The 18,250-nt window shown below is 40.8% G+C and overlaps 1 protein-coding gene across 6 annotated transcripts in view; it reads left to right on the forward strand.

The window, feature by feature from the left end:
* Positions 1–489: 489 nt before the first annotated feature.
* LOC125461768 (exocyst complex component 6-like) overlaps positions 490–18,250 on the forward strand; it is a 179,469-nt gene continuing 161,708 nt past the window's right edge. Inside the window, exon 1 of one of the 6 annotated variants that reach the window (XM_048550943.2) lies at positions 490–735. In XM_048550943.2, coding sequence (XP_048406900.1) covers positions 611–735 — 125 coding nt within the window. In that variant the 5' untranslated portion in view covers positions 490–610. Of the gene's footprint in view, positions 736–2,499; positions 2,865–13,300; positions 13,320–18,250 lie in introns of those variants that run through there. The other 5 variants (XM_048550947.2, XM_048550946.2, XM_048550948.2 and 2 more) reach the window with 5 other exon arrangements.

The following is an 18,250-nucleotide window of genomic DNA, read 5'->3' on the forward strand; positions in this document are numbered from 1 at the left end:
GTCATAATTTCACAGCTCTAACTCCGTCATAAGCCTCCCAATACACAGACAGAATTTTAGGCTAAAAACGAGTTTGTGAAACGTGATGGTGATTTCTACAATGATCAACCGAGTCATTCCCAATGCAATTTGAAGAATAAGTCGCTGACAGGTTTCAATATCCGGAAGTATTTTCCTGGAGAAATAGTCTCTTAATTGTTAGTTTCTTCTTAATTGTTATATTAGACCATTGTGACGACACTGGGGAATCCTGTATCTTGCTTACTTACTATTCTATAAAACGATGAGAGAGGAGCGTTTTTCAAATGTGTTGTAAGGAAAGTAAAAGTCGTCCCGTTGGTGTTATAACAGGTTAATCGGAGGGACTGTGAAATATGATAGTCTTTAAATAGCCCTGTGCTATAAATAAGTTATCTCCAGTCACTTCTTGCGTTGATACTGTACATAGATCGTCTTTTTGTATAAAATAGTAACAGCTACATTTAGACTGATTGCTCTATGATCACGAGATCATTATTGTCGTCGGCAAATTTTTTTTTGTTGTTGTCATTCCTTCGGTTGAGTCTACGAAAATTTCGTTCCAAAACCCGGGGACGAAAGCATTGGAACGATGGCTCGGGTCAGCAAAACAGTTACTTCAATCACTTCTAAAGAGGAAAAACGTGAAAGCCAAATTTATGAAAATGTTTTTTCTGAGATCGAAACGTTGGAGTTGCCACTTGGTACGAGCTTACGGTAGGTTACCTGGCTTTCTACCGTCCTATTTAAGCTCTCTATAAAGTAATAGACTTTTCGCTGTTTACTTTTCCAACTGCTACTTTTGTAATGTAACAGCGAAGTAAAGCGGTTTAATTTGGGACGGTTGATTGTGGGGCAAAATGAAATTCCAATTGCCTTGTTTAGTAATCACGACTATAAAACTAGATCAGGTTGGTGAGTGTTGCTAGTAAAAATAGGCAGTTACGAATCGAACAGCCTCGTAAGGAGTGATAAAAGTGAATTGGTACATCTTTTATGACTTCATTTTAAAAACAAATGACTAGCTAAAAGTGAAAATCATCGTCGTCTGGATAACGAATACTTCTATTACACTTTTTTAAAAAAGTAGTTCGGGGGCTCTAGCCAGGCTTAGAGGTGTCTGTGAAATACGACATGGCTCCGAGCTAGTAAAATTAGGTTTGAAACATTTTTTAAAAGAAAACTGGCAACAGATGTTGCGAGACCTCTCGAGTTTCTACAATACTACAGAATCTGTAGTGTTTTCTTTGTTAATCTTTAAAAGTTAGTTTTGCGCCATTATCTCCTGCGTTCGCTGCTGACAACTACTTCATAGCAATTACTTTGTGCCTTGCTCTAATTTGCATAGCAGTTCAGTTTGTGTTGAATTGAGTTCTAAATTGTAAATATTTCACTGACCTGTAATAGTATCAGGTAATGAGCAAAGTCACGAGCGTGATTACGCTTAGTTTTTCCACCTATGACCTTTTTATGCCCGTGCGAGCAAGTATCTTTGCCGCGCAGTTTAACACTTCTTTTCGGTCGTCTTAAATTTGCATTTTTAATTAATGAGGTGGATTTTGACCCAGGAGTTTACCTACTGTATATCCATTGTGAGTTTCCACTCCTAGTTAACTGCGCTCATGTTTTTTAAAATACACTATGTTCCTGCTAAGAAACGTCTCTTGGCTTTTGGTGAACGGGAAACCAATGTGTTCTCACCGCGGGTTTTCTGTCAGCCAATAAGAAATTTTAGTATGGAACCAAACACTGTCCAATGCTCCCTTTTTTTGGTCAAGAACTAGCTTGACAGGGGAATGCCTGCAGTTCTCCTCTTTTTCGGTGACGTTTTAAAGATCAGAACCTGGAAAATGCTGACAAAGAAATGATGCCACTTCGACTGGCACAGTCGTGCTCAGCTGTCTGTGACATGTCTGCGTGGATGTAGTCAAACGCTTGCAATCTGGCATTTGCGGTAAATAGCTTTCTGTCCACGAGGGAACGCTACTTCCCACAGCCGCAATTCTACTGAATCTGCTACTCTTAATGCTTTTAGCATACTTGTCTAGCTTCTGTTACTGAAGCCTGGCTAAAAGCATCACAACTTGTTTGTATTCTGCAGTACAAGCTCAGTCCCGGAATTCAGAAATTAGTTAAGTGGGGTTTGCACAATGGGACTGTGTGCAGTTGCACTCTTCAGAGCCTTCCACAAACAATACGAAGGGCCCACTCGTTCTCATTTGAAGCGCTTTACCACCAACCTGATATCAGCCCCGTGCTGTTCGAGACTCGAACACGAAAGGAAAGCTAAAGCTCCTGTTTGGCTTTCGAGCAGCTTAAATAAAAGTTACTACCACCCAGTACTCGAATGTAACTTGCAAGAGGCCGCGCGTCAGTAAACGTTGACGATTTAAAGCGAAATAAAATGGACATTTTTCTATATCACACCAGACAGGTTACGATTTGCCGCAGGTAAAGTCGGGCATAGGCGCGCGCGCGCGTTCCCGCGCGCCGTCGGGAGCGCGCTGACCGGTCACTGTCGGGGATGGGCAGGCAAATGAAAACGGCGGTGGAATAAAAGCAGGCCCGGAAGCGGGTTTGCCAGCGACGGGTTCCCGTTTGACATTAGTAGAGCAGCCGCTAGCAAAACCGAGCACACAGCCACCCCGCCGCCGCCAGCAAACCAGGGCCATGAACCGCTGTTAACCGCAGTAACACTGCTGCCTTCGCCCACGGCCTTGCCTCGCCTCCACAGCCGGGGCCGCTAAGATGGCAGACACCGAGGCCCTGGAGACGGTGACAGAACATGAGCGGATCCTGCAAGAGATCGAAAGCACGGACGCGGCCTGCGTGGGCCCGACGCTTAGGTAAAGCGCCTCTGCTTCCGGTGCCGGCGCTGCCCTGGCACTGGCGGCAGTTCGGGCCCTTTAGCCCGGCTGGGCCAGTATGAAGCGGCTCCCGTTCCGTCTCTGCTTGGCTCTGGGCCTGGAACTACTGGTGCTCCTTCCGCAAAAGTTTGTGCGTGTGTGTTTTCTTTTGTTTTTATTTGAAGGATGTGGGACAGCCGCCGGTTTTCCTGCTACCGCAAACTACAGAGCATGTGGTGGGCAGGTCCTGCATCCCGCACCCTCCATTGCCATGGAGCCTTCTGCCCACCCGGGGGGACGTGCGACATTTTCCTGGTGCCTTCGTATTCGCTGTCACTGGCGCAGCACATTTACAACTTGTCCTGCGTCTAATCGCTCTGTTTGTAGGACTGTGTGCTAGTGTTGCGACTATAAGGTCATTAGTCTAGAAAAATTGTGCAGCTGCTACTTCTCCGTTCGAGATTACAACAGTGAGACTGCCTCACACCCAGGATTATCATTTGTTACAGTATGATTGGGTGTAGGTTTTTGTGTAGGAAGTTCTGCCTTGTACTGTTAAGTGCAATCCACCTTTTGTTTTTGGCACGAGCAGGTTACAGAACGCTCCATTCAGTAGTTTGTGTACTTCATCTGAGTAATTAATGCACATTATGCCAGTAAGTGCGTTATGTATTTTTGGTTTCAAAATTGGGGATTGTTCTGAAAGCCGCATGCAAATGTTGACAGGACCTGTTTTGACAATTTGTGGTTTATCAGCCAACAACTTATCTTGGCAATGGAAGATTTTCGAAAAACAAAGGCAAAATATCATGCCGTGCTAGAAATCTGGAAATACTTGGCAAAGCAGGCAATAACTGTGGAGAGATTAAACCCATTGATCTTTTAAAGGAAAGAGAAATGAGTCAAAATGGATGCATAATTTTTTTAATGGGGTGTAGGTGCCATCAGCCATTAAGCTATACTCTACCAAATGTTTTCTGTCTTTTGACTCCTTTTATATTGGAGGAATCTCAATGTCCAAGTATTAGAGAGAAGTCTGGAATTGGAGGAACAACAGGCCAGACAGCGTCAGAGGAGTAGGAAAGTTGACATTTTGGGTTGGGACCCTTCTTCAGAAATGGGTCCTGGCCCAAAACATCAACTTGCCTACTCCTCTGCTGCCTGGCCTGTCGCGTTCCTCCAGCATCTGCAGTTCTTAGTATCTCTGAATATCCAGGGGTAGTTCTAATTTTAGACAATAGCCACGATTGGGCTGACAAGTGGAAGTAACATTGGAGATGATGCTTGTGTGGCAACAACAAGAGAGTACCTAACCATCACCTCTTCACATTCCATGATTTTTTTTTTTGCTGAATCCCATAATCAGTATTCTGAGGGTTACCATTGACCAGAATCTGAAGAGGACCAGATATATAAATCCTATGACTATGATAGCATGGCAACGTCTCGAATCATGCCATGGATAACTCTCTTTGAGTGTCAAAGTCTGCCCACTATCTACAAAACACAAATAAGGAGGGTAATGGAATATCCCCACTTGTCTTGAGTGCATCTTCAAAACACTTGAGTTTGACGTGTAGGACAAAACAGCCTGCTTGATTTGTTTGGCACATCTAATCTGTCCATCATCTGATGCACAGAAACAATGCTGTGAACCATCACCAAAATGCACAGCTGCAATTCACTGTGGCTTTGTGGGTGGCACCAAGGTGAAGGGGAGCTTAACATGAGAGCACAACCTCTAAGTTTCCTTCCAAGCCCCTTGCTATGCTGACTTAAGAACCCACTCCTACAAAAAAATTTACAGGATTTAAATCAGTGGCATTTTAAGGGTGTAGGTCACCACCAATTTAGTGCAATTACAGATGACAGCATTTACCATTCAGTGAAGCCTTGAATGAATGATTCCTTTTTTTTACCTGTTAGAAAAGGACTTTCTCTTAGCAGTAGATTTTCCTCTGAGAACTGATCTTTTTATTGTGAAATTCATGTGATGTTTACATGTAAATGTTACTGTTAGAAACATTTCATTGCCATGTGCGTGCATGTACTTTTTTGGTTTTGCTTCACGTTAATCAATGGCATCAGATTCATCGTTGCTCAGAATTTTGCTGTTTTAGATTCATTCGAGTGGGTTGTGAGCATCACTGGGAAGGCCAGTTATTGCTGTCCATCTCAAATTACCCTTGAAGGTCTTGGTTTGCGATAAGCCCCGTGGCCTAGGTACACTCTCGGGAGTGAGTTGTGGGTTTTTGATCTGGTGACAGTGAAGGGACAACAATCTGCTTCCAAGTCAGGACAGAGTGGCTTGTAGGAGCATATGCAGGTGTTCTGCGTAATCTGAAGCCTTTGATAATCAAGGTGACATTGTCTTTGTCTTTGTGTAACATTTTGTTTTTAAAAAACAAAGGGAACCAGAATTTATTGCCATTCCTAGTTGTGCTTGATGCTGTTGGTGATCTGCCACCTTGGATTGCTACAGTCTGTGCTGTAGGTAGATCCACTGTGCTATTGGGGAGGGAGTTCCAGAATTTAGACCCAGCAACATGAAGCCAGTGATTTTCATTTCCAGAATGATAGAAGCCTCAGGAAACTTGCAGAGTGTTCCTATGTATTTGCCTTTGTCCTAGATGGAAGTGTTAGTGGATTTGGAAGGCCCTGTGTAAACAAAATCAGTGAATTTCTGCCATGCATTTTGTAGATGGTGTACACTCCTCCTACCAAAACAGCCTCTGTAGCTGCGTATGTTTATCAATGCTGTGCCAGTAAAGCAGGTTGCTTTATCCTGGATGGTGTCCAGTTTCTTGGTGTTTTGACCTGCATTCACCCAGGCAAGCAGGGAGTATTCCATCGCCCTGCTGACTTGTGCCTTGTGGAGTTTATAGATCGGTGGTTTTTTTTGAGCTAATTACAGAGGGATTCCTCTCCTCTGACCTGAGATCGCAATCACAGTACTTGAATGGCTAATTACATTTTGTGTTCTGTGGTCAACCCAGGATGTTAGTGGGGATTCGGCAATGGTCATGCTGCTGAATATTACTCTTCCGTGATATTCAATGATTCATTTCGCTATGAAATTAAATCAAGCACTCGCTGCTTTTAATAAATTTTTCCTTTTTTTTAAAATGTTGTACATACGGTTTCATTACTCGGACTGTCAATGAGTTAGTGGATCTTGGCTAGACATTTGCTGGAGTAATAACTCTCTGGGGGTGAAGAAAACGCTTTACTGTTTCTGATGGCCCATAACTTCTAGACTTAAAGCACAAGTTTAACTTTGGGTGAGGAAGTGGTGTTGAAATAAGCTGATTTACTGTTAAGATTTCCACATTGGTAACTTCCCAGGAGGTTAAGACTGGTCAAAAGCTTGAACTTAAACAGCAAAAGTTTTTTTTTCAGGTTTAATTTCTGTAAAGATTGGCTCTGTCTTAAACTGTGGACTGAAATGGTAAAGAACTGACTTCAAACAGGGATTTATAAGGATCGTTCCATGGCTTGAAAGTACAGTAAGGATTTTGATACTTATTGTGAACTTTAATTGTGGGTTCCAGCATATGCAGGTGAACTGAAGTGAGGTTGTTTACTGGTCAAGCTGAATTCTGGGAATTTATTAGAACACTGGTCCTGTATCTGCAAAAATCTGAAATTGCTTTTGCTGTTTTTCCACCCACCCACCCCCCTGCCACCTTGTGATTCCTCTGTCTGCATATATGTAAGAGGAAGGTTGGAAATGGTTGAGAGTTTTCACTCTTGTGGAGTTTACCAAATCTGGTTCAGTTGTTTCTGTGGCTAAAATTTTTAATAACCTGTAAGAGTGATTTAAGGATAGAAAACACTGATCAGATTTCTACTAATTTGGGATTTGAAATTCTGGTAGCCTTAGGATTTTGTGTAACTCTAGAGTAGCTGAGCATTTTCTTAAGTATGTTACCCCTGTGAGGAACAGTTTTCCCAACAAAATCCATTTTAGAGATGCACAGTCACACTTGAAATGTCACTCCTATCTGACTTTTAAAAGGAAATCTTAATTCACTGAGTTTCCAGTCTGGCTTAAACCTCTCCAGTTGTGACAGCTCAAGCTATTGCTATATGTGCCCTCTCCAAATGTGAAGATCTCCATTTAATTGCTTTTCTGATATGAAACTCACCTGAAATGAATTCCAACTACCAGTCCTTAGCTCACTGTCCCAAATAACTATTTTTGGCCTTTAAGAAAAAAATACTTTCAGTCTCAACTGAAACCACACCTGATCTGACCCTTCCCTGATCAGCTTCTGCTCCCTTCCAGTTTTTTTTTGACTTTAAAATTTTCACTAGCTAGTTTCTATCTTTTCAACTGAACAATTTCTGTACTTTGATTTTTGTGCACAAACACTGCAGTGGCTGGAATGATTTTCTTTTCAATGTGGAATAGCTACCTCCTGGAGGGAGGTACAACTTGTGCTGTTGAAAACTTGTGTCAGAATAGGTAAAGAGCCAACAGATGTGTATTGCATCTGTTGCCTTTTTAAAAACCAAGCATTTTTGTACCAATGTACTATACCTTTGGTTCTCTCCAGACACTGTCCAGTGATGCATCAATTGCACCAGATGCGCACGATGTTGTGGTGAGAAATGGGAAAGGCTGTTGTAATTAGCCACTTAAAATTTTGCAAATGCACCATAATGAAATGCCCAGAAACTGGACATTTATCAGGAAATCAATTGCCAGTTATGTCTCTGGACTAGTAATCCAATGCCCAGGCCATTAGCTGGGGTCTCATGCACTGAAAAGCCTTAAAGCCATCAGATGAAATCTTATTAAATAAATCTCCAGTAGTGAAGGCTAGTCTCAGTCTGCATAACATGTATCCAATGTTTTCTTAATCTCCTCCACTGGCTATGCCATGTTAAAAGACTGACACTGTACCCTCTAATCACTCTGCTGCCCCAGTTGAAACAACACAACTTTGAGTGAAGTGGAAGTTTGAGTAATTCATTCTGCTGCTTTATTATGGTACTGGAAATCTGACTTCTTCAGAGTTGATCCTTTTTCAAGTGGGACATTTAAATGTCCTTCCTTTGGTGCTACTTGGCTGCAAAGCATTTAAGATACACTGAAAAATAAGTGTGCATTGACCCTTTTTTAATGTACCTGCATTTTTATGAGCTTAATCTTAAGTGGAATGTGAAGTCTAGGTGGTTTATAGCCTAAAATATTTTCAACTAGATTTTGATTTTTAAATGTTTAATGGATTACTCGAGTGAGGTCATGTACATGTTGTTCAGATTTAATTGTAAAATAATGAAATTAAGGTATTTATCATCAACTTTTGATGTAATTATTTCCATCTGCTTTCTCTTATGATATTACATTAACCTGCTTCTGCTGGTACCATCCTAATGTCCATTTGACTGGCACATAATGACTCGTGTGTTGTAGTAGAGAAACAGACCCTTCAGCCCAACTTGTTTGCAATGACCAGACATCCCGATTGTACCCTGTTCCATTGGCCAGTATTTAGCCCATATCCCTCTAAGCCCTTTCTATTTGTATCCCCGTCTAGATGCCTTTTTAGATGATATTGTAATTGTGTCTACTTCCAATATTGTGAAATTTAGTGTAAAATACTTTAGTTCTATTTGCCTGTTTTAACTTATCTAAGGCAGCAGTAAGATTTCAGATGTCATTTCTCTTTAATTTGTAATGTCAAGAAAAGCAATAGTAACTGTACCTCTGTCTCTAAAGCACTTGAGACATTAAGATTATAAACTGTGCAATATAAATGGCAATCTTTCTTTACTGCTGTTCCTGTGTGTGCCAAAAAAAATTAACATGCAACTGGATTCTATATCCAGATAGTAAGTGATTGCAGGGGTGTTCTTATGTTCTCAAGTGATATGATTTTCCTCTGGTCTCTTGCCCCACTCTTCATTCTTTCCCACTTTAAATTGGACCTTTGGACAAGCTGAACTCTAGTGACTTCCATTGTTATATTTTGCAAAATCTTATTTTTTTTATAAGAAACTAAGTCTCCATAGTCTTTTTGTGACCATTGGCTGTAAAAACTGACACCCAGTGAAAGGTTATTAAAAGTTGACTTCAAAAAAATTTGAGGTGGACTATTAAGTGGTATCTCTTTTAAAGATTGTTTCTTAACCTTTTTTAAAAGTATTGATATCCATGTGCCTCTGAACTACTTTTTGATTGTAGATTTTATTCTTTTTGTCAATCATGGCAAGACTGAAGGCCTCTACAATTATCCATACTCCTCTTCTTCCTTTTTGTTTGCCTTTTGTTTTGTTCCAACTTGTGTACTGTCTTAGTATTCTTGTTAAATTCCAAACCTGGGAGTTAGTATCTAATTTAAGCTTCAGTTGATGCTTGGCAAATTTTTCATTGGTTTCCTTCACTGTTTTGGAATGCATGCTATCAACTCCTGTTAGCATTTAAATTTTCACTTTATTGAAGTGAAAACTGACTTTGAATTCAAACTCCATTCAGGGCATCAATTGTAGCTTATAGTCAGGGAAATACGTGGAAGAAATTAGGAGAAATAGGGAATGGGGGCAAATGACAAAAATAAGCTTTTGGCTTGATTTTTGGTTCTGTATGCCATCTTTTGCTTAGCACAAGAAACCCAAGCTCTGAGGAAAAGATTGAGATCATCTTGCTAGGTTTTGGAAAGTAGAAATTTTCTTAATGCTGTTTAATTTTGGGTCGCAATGTCAAAACAGACTTCTTTTAAAACTGAATGAATGGGATTGAAATATAATAGGAAGTGATCATATGCAGAAACAGTTGATGGTAAAACGAAGACTTTTTGGTGTTTAAAGTTAAGCAGAAATGACACTTAAATAAAATTAAGTTTTTTTGAATGTTTGCTGTTTTCTGCCCTTCTAACTCCTCACTACTACTGACTTTTTTTTTTAAAGTCTCTTCCTTCTCCTCCTCCTCCTCCTCCTTCTCTCTCTCTCCCCCCCCCCCCCCCCCCCAACCACCACCACCAATGCTTCTGTTTGTGGCATATAGATGGATGGAAAAGCTTCATATATGTGAATGTGGCCAGACTGTGGAGTATGTATGATTCAGTATTTCTTTAAGAAAGCTAGAATTGATGTGTAATAAAAGGTGTTCAAATGCTAATTCACTTTAGCAAATTAAAGGTGCCAATTACCATTTTAAACTTTGTATTTAACCATGCAACTAATGGGGGTGTTTGTAACAAATATTTGTGTGAAGCATTTACTGTGTTAAATGTGCAAACACTCAATATCACTGCACAATAAAAATGCACCTGTCTACTGGGCTTTTTTTGACATCCAAATTTTTAACTGTAGTACGTTTAATGTTTTTAGAGTTCCATGGCCACTTGGCTGCCTCATGTGACTTTGAACATAGTACTTTCTTGTCAATTTGTGAGCAGTAGAATTATTGTAAACTGTTTACAGATTCAATTATAGCAACAATTGGTCTCCATGGTAGTCGTGAGTTGCTAACATACAACTTTTTTTAGTATTACTTAGATAACTTGCAACGATATTGGTCGTAATTTGCAGTCCACCACTTTGTTTACATCGACATGTTAGTTTGAACAAAATACAGTCTAAAGCCTCTTGCTAATTATAAATGTTTTATTAGCGTAGCACTTACTATCTGTTAGGTGACTGGTTGTGGTTTAGCCTGAGGTGAAGTTGTGAAGAGTTCTTTATGGTAACCTTCTCTAGGACGGGAATTAAACTCCTCACTACGGGTGTTACTTAAAACACAAACCGGCCTCCAGCCAGCTGAGTTAAATTGCCTGTTTGTTATGTAATTTAGCCAAACTCGCCAAACCTTCTGAGGAAGGGTCGCCAAACCCAAAACCTTAACTCTCCTTTCTATCCACAGTTGCATGTCAGACCTGCTATGTTTTCACAGCAGTTAGTGTTTTTGTTTTTGATTTCCTGCATCCACACGTTTGGGTGTGGTTTTCCCCAAATATATTGTTCCATTAACGTGGCATTCTTTCTTAGCCTACTTTTGTCATTAGACAGTCCCTTTTTTAATTTCTTTCCCCAATTTCTGGACAAGAGATGGGCTTTCTTGCATGCCTATGGCCTCAACTCGAAAGCCCTGCCTTCTCCCAAGGTGGTACTGCTGAGGCTAATTGCCATAACTACATACCCAACGTTGAGACACCAGAATGAATCAATACTTCTGCAAATGAGCTGAAATGTCCCAAGCTTTAGTCATGCTTTTAGTTCCCTATAATGGATCTGTCTTTTTTTTTTCTATAAATTCAATTTGGGTATTGGTTACTTTTGTGAAAGGCTATTTTACTTTTGTGTTTTTTTTTGTTTGGCACATAAAAGTTAGCCCTTCCAGAATGGGACCGAATCCAACATGGCTGAAATAACATCAAATGGCTGTAGACCCTATGATGAAAAAGCATTTAATACTATGGTGGTTTACGCCTGGTAGCTGAACATTTGAAAGTAGTCTTTTTTTTTTTTTGGTTTGCCATTCTGTATGAGGATTTTTTAAGCTTTGAAACAAAACTCTGGGATTGAAAGTGTTTAGGGCTGGTGAGAAGACCTGACTGGAATTAGAAGCTTTATTTTCATTTTCTTTGCCTTTCCCAAATTGTCTTGCACATTTTATGTCACCTCAAGAAGGGTCCTCGTGGCATAGCGGTTGTGTCCCTACCCGAGGACCAGGAGGCTCAGGTTAAAGTCTCACCTGCTGCAGAGGTGTATAATGACATCTGAGCGTGTTGATTCAAAAAAAATTTTCAATTTTTATTAAACACAATCCAATTTTTAAGAATTACCTTAGTAGAAATGTTTAGGTTCCACAGCTTTCAGACCAGAGGAGGTTTGGTTTGAAATCTGCAGGTTGTTGGTAATAAGTAGTCATGCAAGACTCGTCAGTTCATGGGAGAAACTGGGGAGTATCAATTAAGTAGAATTTGGATGTAATGGAGAAGTAACTCCTCAATTTCTGCAGAAGTTGAGAAATGGGTTGAAACTTTTAATTGCATTCTAAGATTTTTCTAAAATCTTCTGTATTAGTTGGCTTTGTCCTCTAGTGTAAAATCATCTTTTTTTTTTAAATAGCTGCCTCTGAGAACTGTTTCAGTGACCTCCAATTAAGTAACTAGAATATGAAATCTGACTAGTTCAATAATGTCATCAGTTGGAATTGTAACCCCCTCAAATGTGATTTTTAAACTTGCAGTTTCAGAATTTTATGTGGCTAAGTCCTGATCTCGATGACTTGTCCCAAATATTAGACCTTTTTTGTGTTTCCCTCCTCTTTTTCCCCCCCCCCCCCGCCGGAAATTTCAATTATTAATACTATAGTTGATCACTAGATTATACAGGCAGCACATTAACCTATTTTCATTAGGTAAGGAAGGGAACCAATTAGCCCCTCTTTATCTTGCTGCTCACTTCCAAAACACAAGCTTTTAGTCAATGATGTAATGAACCAATGTAGGGAGTGCCTAAATAACTTGCATGCCTTGATCATAAACTAATAAGGTTTACCTTGGGTTTGAGCTAACCTCTCTTAATAATGCTTCGATTTTAAGTTAAATAAAATGCATTCTGACACTTGCATATGTGTACTCCTTGAAGTTCTCTTATGTGCACAATTTCAGATTACATATTGGGATAGATTTTTTCCAGGAAAAAGTAAAAGGACAGTAGTTTAGTGATTCACCTGGTTTTGGGCTAACTTGCTTAATCTTCTAACTTCAGGGTTTCTAGTTGCAGCTGATTTTTAGGTGGACCCCGGATAGGATAATGTTAGTTTGATTTCTCTTGAATCCCTTTATCTGCACCAAGCGCACCCTGGGTAATCTGTCAACAGGACAAAAAACTTGCCAGGTGGGTTGGGGAGTGAGATTTTGCCACTGAGCTTCATTTCATCTTAGCTAGTTTTGCAAAGAAAATTGCCATTCATCCTAATGATGGCAAGTCTTGGTGCTTGATACCTTCCCAGATGCTGCTGTGCCACTTTTGACAGTCTTGGGCCAGTGATTCCCAGGTGTCTGGGAATGCTGCACTTCCTCAGCAAGGCCTCAAGGGTATTACCAAAGTGCTTCCTTTGTTCCCCGGTGCTTGCCTGCTATTTCAACACTAGCAGTAGAGCACTTGCTTGGAGTCTCATACCCAATCAAGGTTGGTGAATGCTTCTGCTAGGGATGTTGGCTTGATTGCAGATGGCAGTGTTGGTGCATCTTTCTTCCCAGTGGATTTGCAGGATCTTGCATGGGCAGTATTGTTGCTACTGCTTTAGAGCATTGAAGTGTCTGCTGTAGACAGTCCACATCTCAGCCATGTAGAGTGGGGAACCACCCATGTAAACCTTTGATTTTTGGTGTTCTCTCATCCTTTCTTCCTTAGGTGACTAAAGGCTGCACTAGCCCACTGAAGGTCATGTTGGATCTCTTCACTAACAGCTGCTTTAGCTGACAGGCCACTTTGAAGGTATTGGAAGTGGTCAACATTCTCTAAGACCTTGGTCAGGGAGGTGGAGGGGGTTTGTTGCACAACACCAGGCCAGTTTGATGAAGCAACTTCTTCTTGCGGATATGCTAGGTGAGACCCATGCTTTCATGCCGTCATAAGGTGCTGCTGATGATCTGGAGTTTGTCCTCAGAGGTTGCACATGAACAAGCATCAGATGCAAAGAAAAAATCACCTGCAAAGTGCTGACTTGTTACAACTACCTGAATTTCATTGCAATTTCTCATGAGTACCCTAAGTCATTGGCTCCCAGATGAGAAGGGAGAGACTGGCTTTTTTTCACCTGTACTTTTTTTCAACAAGGCTAACTTAAAGGATCACTTTCCTTGTGAATCCTTCTTTGTTCGTTCTAGAGCAAATTAATTTTGCCTTAATGAGTTCACTTTTTTTATCCAGGTTTTGAGTTAACAAAACCATGAGTTGGCTTGCAAATGGGAGAAGTAAATGCAAGCATATAAGCTTATTCCTAATCAACAGTTCCTTTAAGTTAAAATTTCCACTTTTTTTTCTCATCAAAAATTTGAAGAGATGTTAGTAGATGTTGCAGCCTCTGTATGTTGGTTGAGCAGGCCATTTACTTAGCCCTTCACTTATTTGCTGGTTTATGTAATTCTGGCTGGCAGCACATAATATGATGGCTTTGTCTTTGTCTCTGTCCCTTCTCTCTGCCTGCAGTACAAGGGTGTTTAATGGCTTTCTCCAACTGATGCTAGCAACAGTAGCCCAAACACTAGCACATCAGGCCCCTGACAGAAACTAGGGGTTGTAATCAGTTATTGTATAAAAGTCATCTCTCAAGTGATTAAATGGCCTCTTGTTGAGGTTGAGGAACTAGTGGTTGTGGTCGTGGTGGTGTCCTCATTTTCTTTATCCTAAGTCTTTGAACAGTTTTTTTAACCTTGCTGTATATAGGTGTGACATTCTAAGGGTCTGCACAGAATTCTGCCAGACCACCTCTCCAGATTGACATCCATGGATGTCAATGGTTGCAGGAGCCCTTGAAATGCACTTTGAAATTAAATTGAACATATACATTAGTAATTCAGGGTTCTGGTCCATTGTTGTGACGTCTGTCATAGACCTTCCCTCTCCATCTACCGTGGAGATCTTGTAACATCTGTTACAAATACGTTCTAAGGGTAATTTCATTTTGGCCCTGTTTGGGAAGCTATCTCGGCAAGGGTTCAAAGTGACTATCCAAATGATTTTGTTTAATGGCTTCTCTCCTATAGTTGAATCGTCAAGTAATTGACAGCCTTGGAAGTGTGGCAAGATTTGGGTATTTCACTTTGACTTGAAGGTGATTTTTATTTTTGAGTTTAAAATAGAGAGTTTAGAGATATCCATAATGCAAATTGGGGTGGCCATATCTGGCTCTGATTTTAGTTACTTCGGCTTGAATTTTTTTTAAACCATGTTTGTCTTCCAAAAATTCAAACTTCCAGCTGGTGGAGTCAGTTGTTGTTTGACAGCCATACCTAATCTTGCTGGTTTGTTTGTTTGTTTAATTTATTAGAAACTTAGTGGCAGCTGAGCATATGCTAGTTGTGCAAGGTAACAGTTGCAGTAACCATGTGAATACTCGCTTTGTTGTTTGCCTGACTGAGCGGGAGGAATAAAGCATTTTAAACATGTTGCTAAAGCTACCACAGTGCTGGAAGAAAGGTACCTCCAGCCTTGCAGAAATTTTGACTGCACCTGCTCTATAATTGTCAACAACCTTTTGTTGCACCCTATTACTTGTCTCTGCAGTATGCCCTTGTTGCAACTTGAGGCCTTTCCATAAACTTGGAATTATAATTCAGGCTAGCATTGAGAAAGCTTACAACAGTTGGAGATTTTTAAATGACTGTCTTCGCTCTGCACAGTATACCACAAATGCTTATGGTAGTTCATTGAAGGATTGATGCTAGTCAAGAGACATGAAGCAATATCCCAATCATAGCTAGAGTACACAGAGGCCAATTAGCCTGACATGGCCATGCCATCTCATCTCTGCAAGAGACACAATCCTTATTCTTGTCCTTCACCATTTTTTTTCTTTCCCCTTGGTTTATCTAGGGCCAAAAACTAATTTTTTTTTTTGGCAGTCACTATATTTGAAACTGCATTCTGTTTTTTTTTTTGCTCCTTTTCTGGGCAGGGCATTTTTAACCACTTTTTTTATAAAGTTCATCCACCAATTTCCATGGGCTGCTTTTTTGCGAATCATAAATTATTTTACTCTGCTTCAGGATCCTGTTGGAGGGCACACTGGCATCTACTGTGACTGGGAACACTTCTATCCAATAATGTTGTTGTTGTTGTCGTCTTCCAATTTACCCATGTAACTCAAGTTCCTCATCCCTGGAAGCATTCAAATGAATTTTTTTCCACCAACTCTAATGCATTCACATCCTTACTAAAAATGGCTCCTATTAGTTTTATACAAGCTTATCAATAACTTGTGTGCGCTAGCCCACTTAAAACAGTGGTTTGCAACCAGTGTAACATCAGAATTATCACATGTGCCATGCAACTTTGTACAAATATGGGAACCTCCAAGTGCAAATAGTTTGGATGGAGCAGATTTTTGTCAGGTGTCCAAGAAGGATTTCTGACTTTATGTAAATATGTTGACTAGAGCGAGGCCATATTGGATCTGGTGCTTGGCAACGAACCAGGTCAGGTGTCACATTTTTTGGTGGGAGAGCATTTGGTGATCGTGAGCACAACTCTAACTTTTAATATCTTCATGGAGAGGGATAGGAGTAGATGGTATGGGAAAGTATTTAATTGGGGGAGGGAGAATTACAATGCTATTAGGCAAGAACTATGGAGTACCAATTGGGATCAAATGTTCTTGGGGAAATGCATGATGGCAATGTGGAGGTTGTTTACGGAGCAGTTGTTACAAGTACTAGATAGGTTTGTCCCACTGAGGCAAGGAAGGTATGGTAAGATGAAGGAACCTTGGATGACAAGACATGTGGAACACCTAGTCAAGAGGAAGGGAAGCAAGGATTAGACAGGGGTCTGGCTACCTTGCAGATGTCTAATCAGGGATAGTGGAGGGAACTCGTGTGCGGAATTGGAGGAGGGAGGTGGGGTCGTTAATGAATATTTTGCTTCAGTATACACAAGTGAGGGACTTCCTCATTTGTGAGGACAACATGAGACCAGCAGATATGCTTAAACTTGTTGTTTGTCATCCCTAGGCCAGATGGGATGTACCCAAGCTTACTGAGGGATGAGATTGCTGCCCCTTTGGCAATGATCTTGGTTTCCTCAAACAGAAGACTGTAGGGTGACAAATGTCATTCCCTTGCCCAAGAAAGGGAATAGGGCTAATCCTGGACATTACATACCGGTCAACCTGTCTTCTCTGGTGGGAAAATTGTTGGAGAGGGTTCTGAGAGATTGTGGAAAAGCACAGTTTGATTAGAAATAGTCAGTATGGCATTGTGAGGGGCAGGTAATGCCTCACAAGCCTTATTGAATTCTTTGAGGATGTGACAAAATGCTTCAATGAAGGTAGAGCAGTGGATGTGGTGTATATAGACTTTAGCAAGGCATTTGATAAAGTTCCACAAGGTGGGCTCATTCCAGGACTAAGGAAGCATGGGATTTGGGGAAATTTGGCAGTCTAGATACAAAACTGGCTGTAGCAGACACCCTCTGCTACAGAGGGTGGTAGTGGATGGAAAGTACTCAGTCTGGAGCTAAGTGACCAGTGGTGTTCCGCAAGGATCTGTTCTGGGACCTCTTCTTTGTGACCTTTATAAATGACTTGGAAGAGTGGTTTAGTAAGTTTGCTGCTGATACAAAGATTGGTGGAGTTGTGAACAGGGTGGAGGGCTGTTGTGGGTTGCAACGGGACATTCTCAGAATGCAGAGCTGGGCAAAGAAGCGGCAGATGGCATTCAACCCAGAGAAGAGTGAAGTGATTCATTTTGCATGGTCAAATTTGATTGCAGAAAACAAGGTTAATGGCAGGATTTTCCGTAGTGTGGAGGAACAGAGGGATCTTGAGGTGCATGTCCATAGATCCCTCAAAGTTGTGACCCAAGTGATAGGGTTGTTAAGGTGGTACATAGTGTATTGGTTTTAATTGGCAGGGGAATGTAGTTTAAGCGCTGCAAGGTTGTGCTGCTGCTTTAAAACTCTGGCTCGACCACACTTGGAATATTGTGTTCAGTTCTGGTCACCTCATTATAAAGCTTCCACATCCTTCCTATAGAGAGTGCAGAGGAGATTTACCAGGATGTTGCCTGGACTGGAGGGCAGGTCTTATGAAGAAAGGTAGAGGGAGTTAGGGCTTTCTTTCATTGGAGCGAAGAAGGATGACAGGTGTACAAGATGGAGAGGCACAGATACTCGGCCTCTTTTTCCAGGGCAGAAATGGCTATTACGAGGGGGCATAATTTTAAGATGATTAGAGGAAAGTAGGCTCTTCACAGTGGGCATGTGGAATGCGCTGCTGGCAGTGGTAGTGGAGTCAGGTACTTTGGAGATTTCTAAGCGACTCTTGGATAGGCACGTGTTGGGTATGCACGGTAGTTTGATCTTAGTAGGATGGTAGTTCGGCACAATGTCTTGGGCTGAAGGACCTGTACTGTGCTGTACTGATTTTCTCTCAGAAAACAAAGTAAAACTCAAATGATGATTTTTGAATTAAGTGAGGGGTCTGTATTTTGACTCAAAAATGCATGAACGTTCTAAGTGCAGGGGAGCCAAAAGGCGAATGAGATCTTGTGATAGTTTAAATTAGTGACCAAGCAAGATGACAAGCTAATTGTTGGCGGATGTGGCTAAGTTGCCTATGTCTGCTTTTTTTTTTCAAAGTTTGAAGAAATGGATAAGTTTGTCTAAGGGAGATTCCTTTGCTAAATCTATCATTATTGAAACATCTA

The sequence above is a fragment of the Stegostoma tigrinum genome, chromosome 20 (genome assembly GCF_030684315.1).
Source record: "Stegostoma tigrinum isolate sSteTig4 chromosome 20, sSteTig4.hap1, whole genome shotgun sequence".
Classification (NCBI taxonomy): Eukaryota; Metazoa; Chordata; class Chondrichthyes; order Orectolobiformes; family Stegostomatidae; genus Stegostoma; species Stegostoma tigrinum.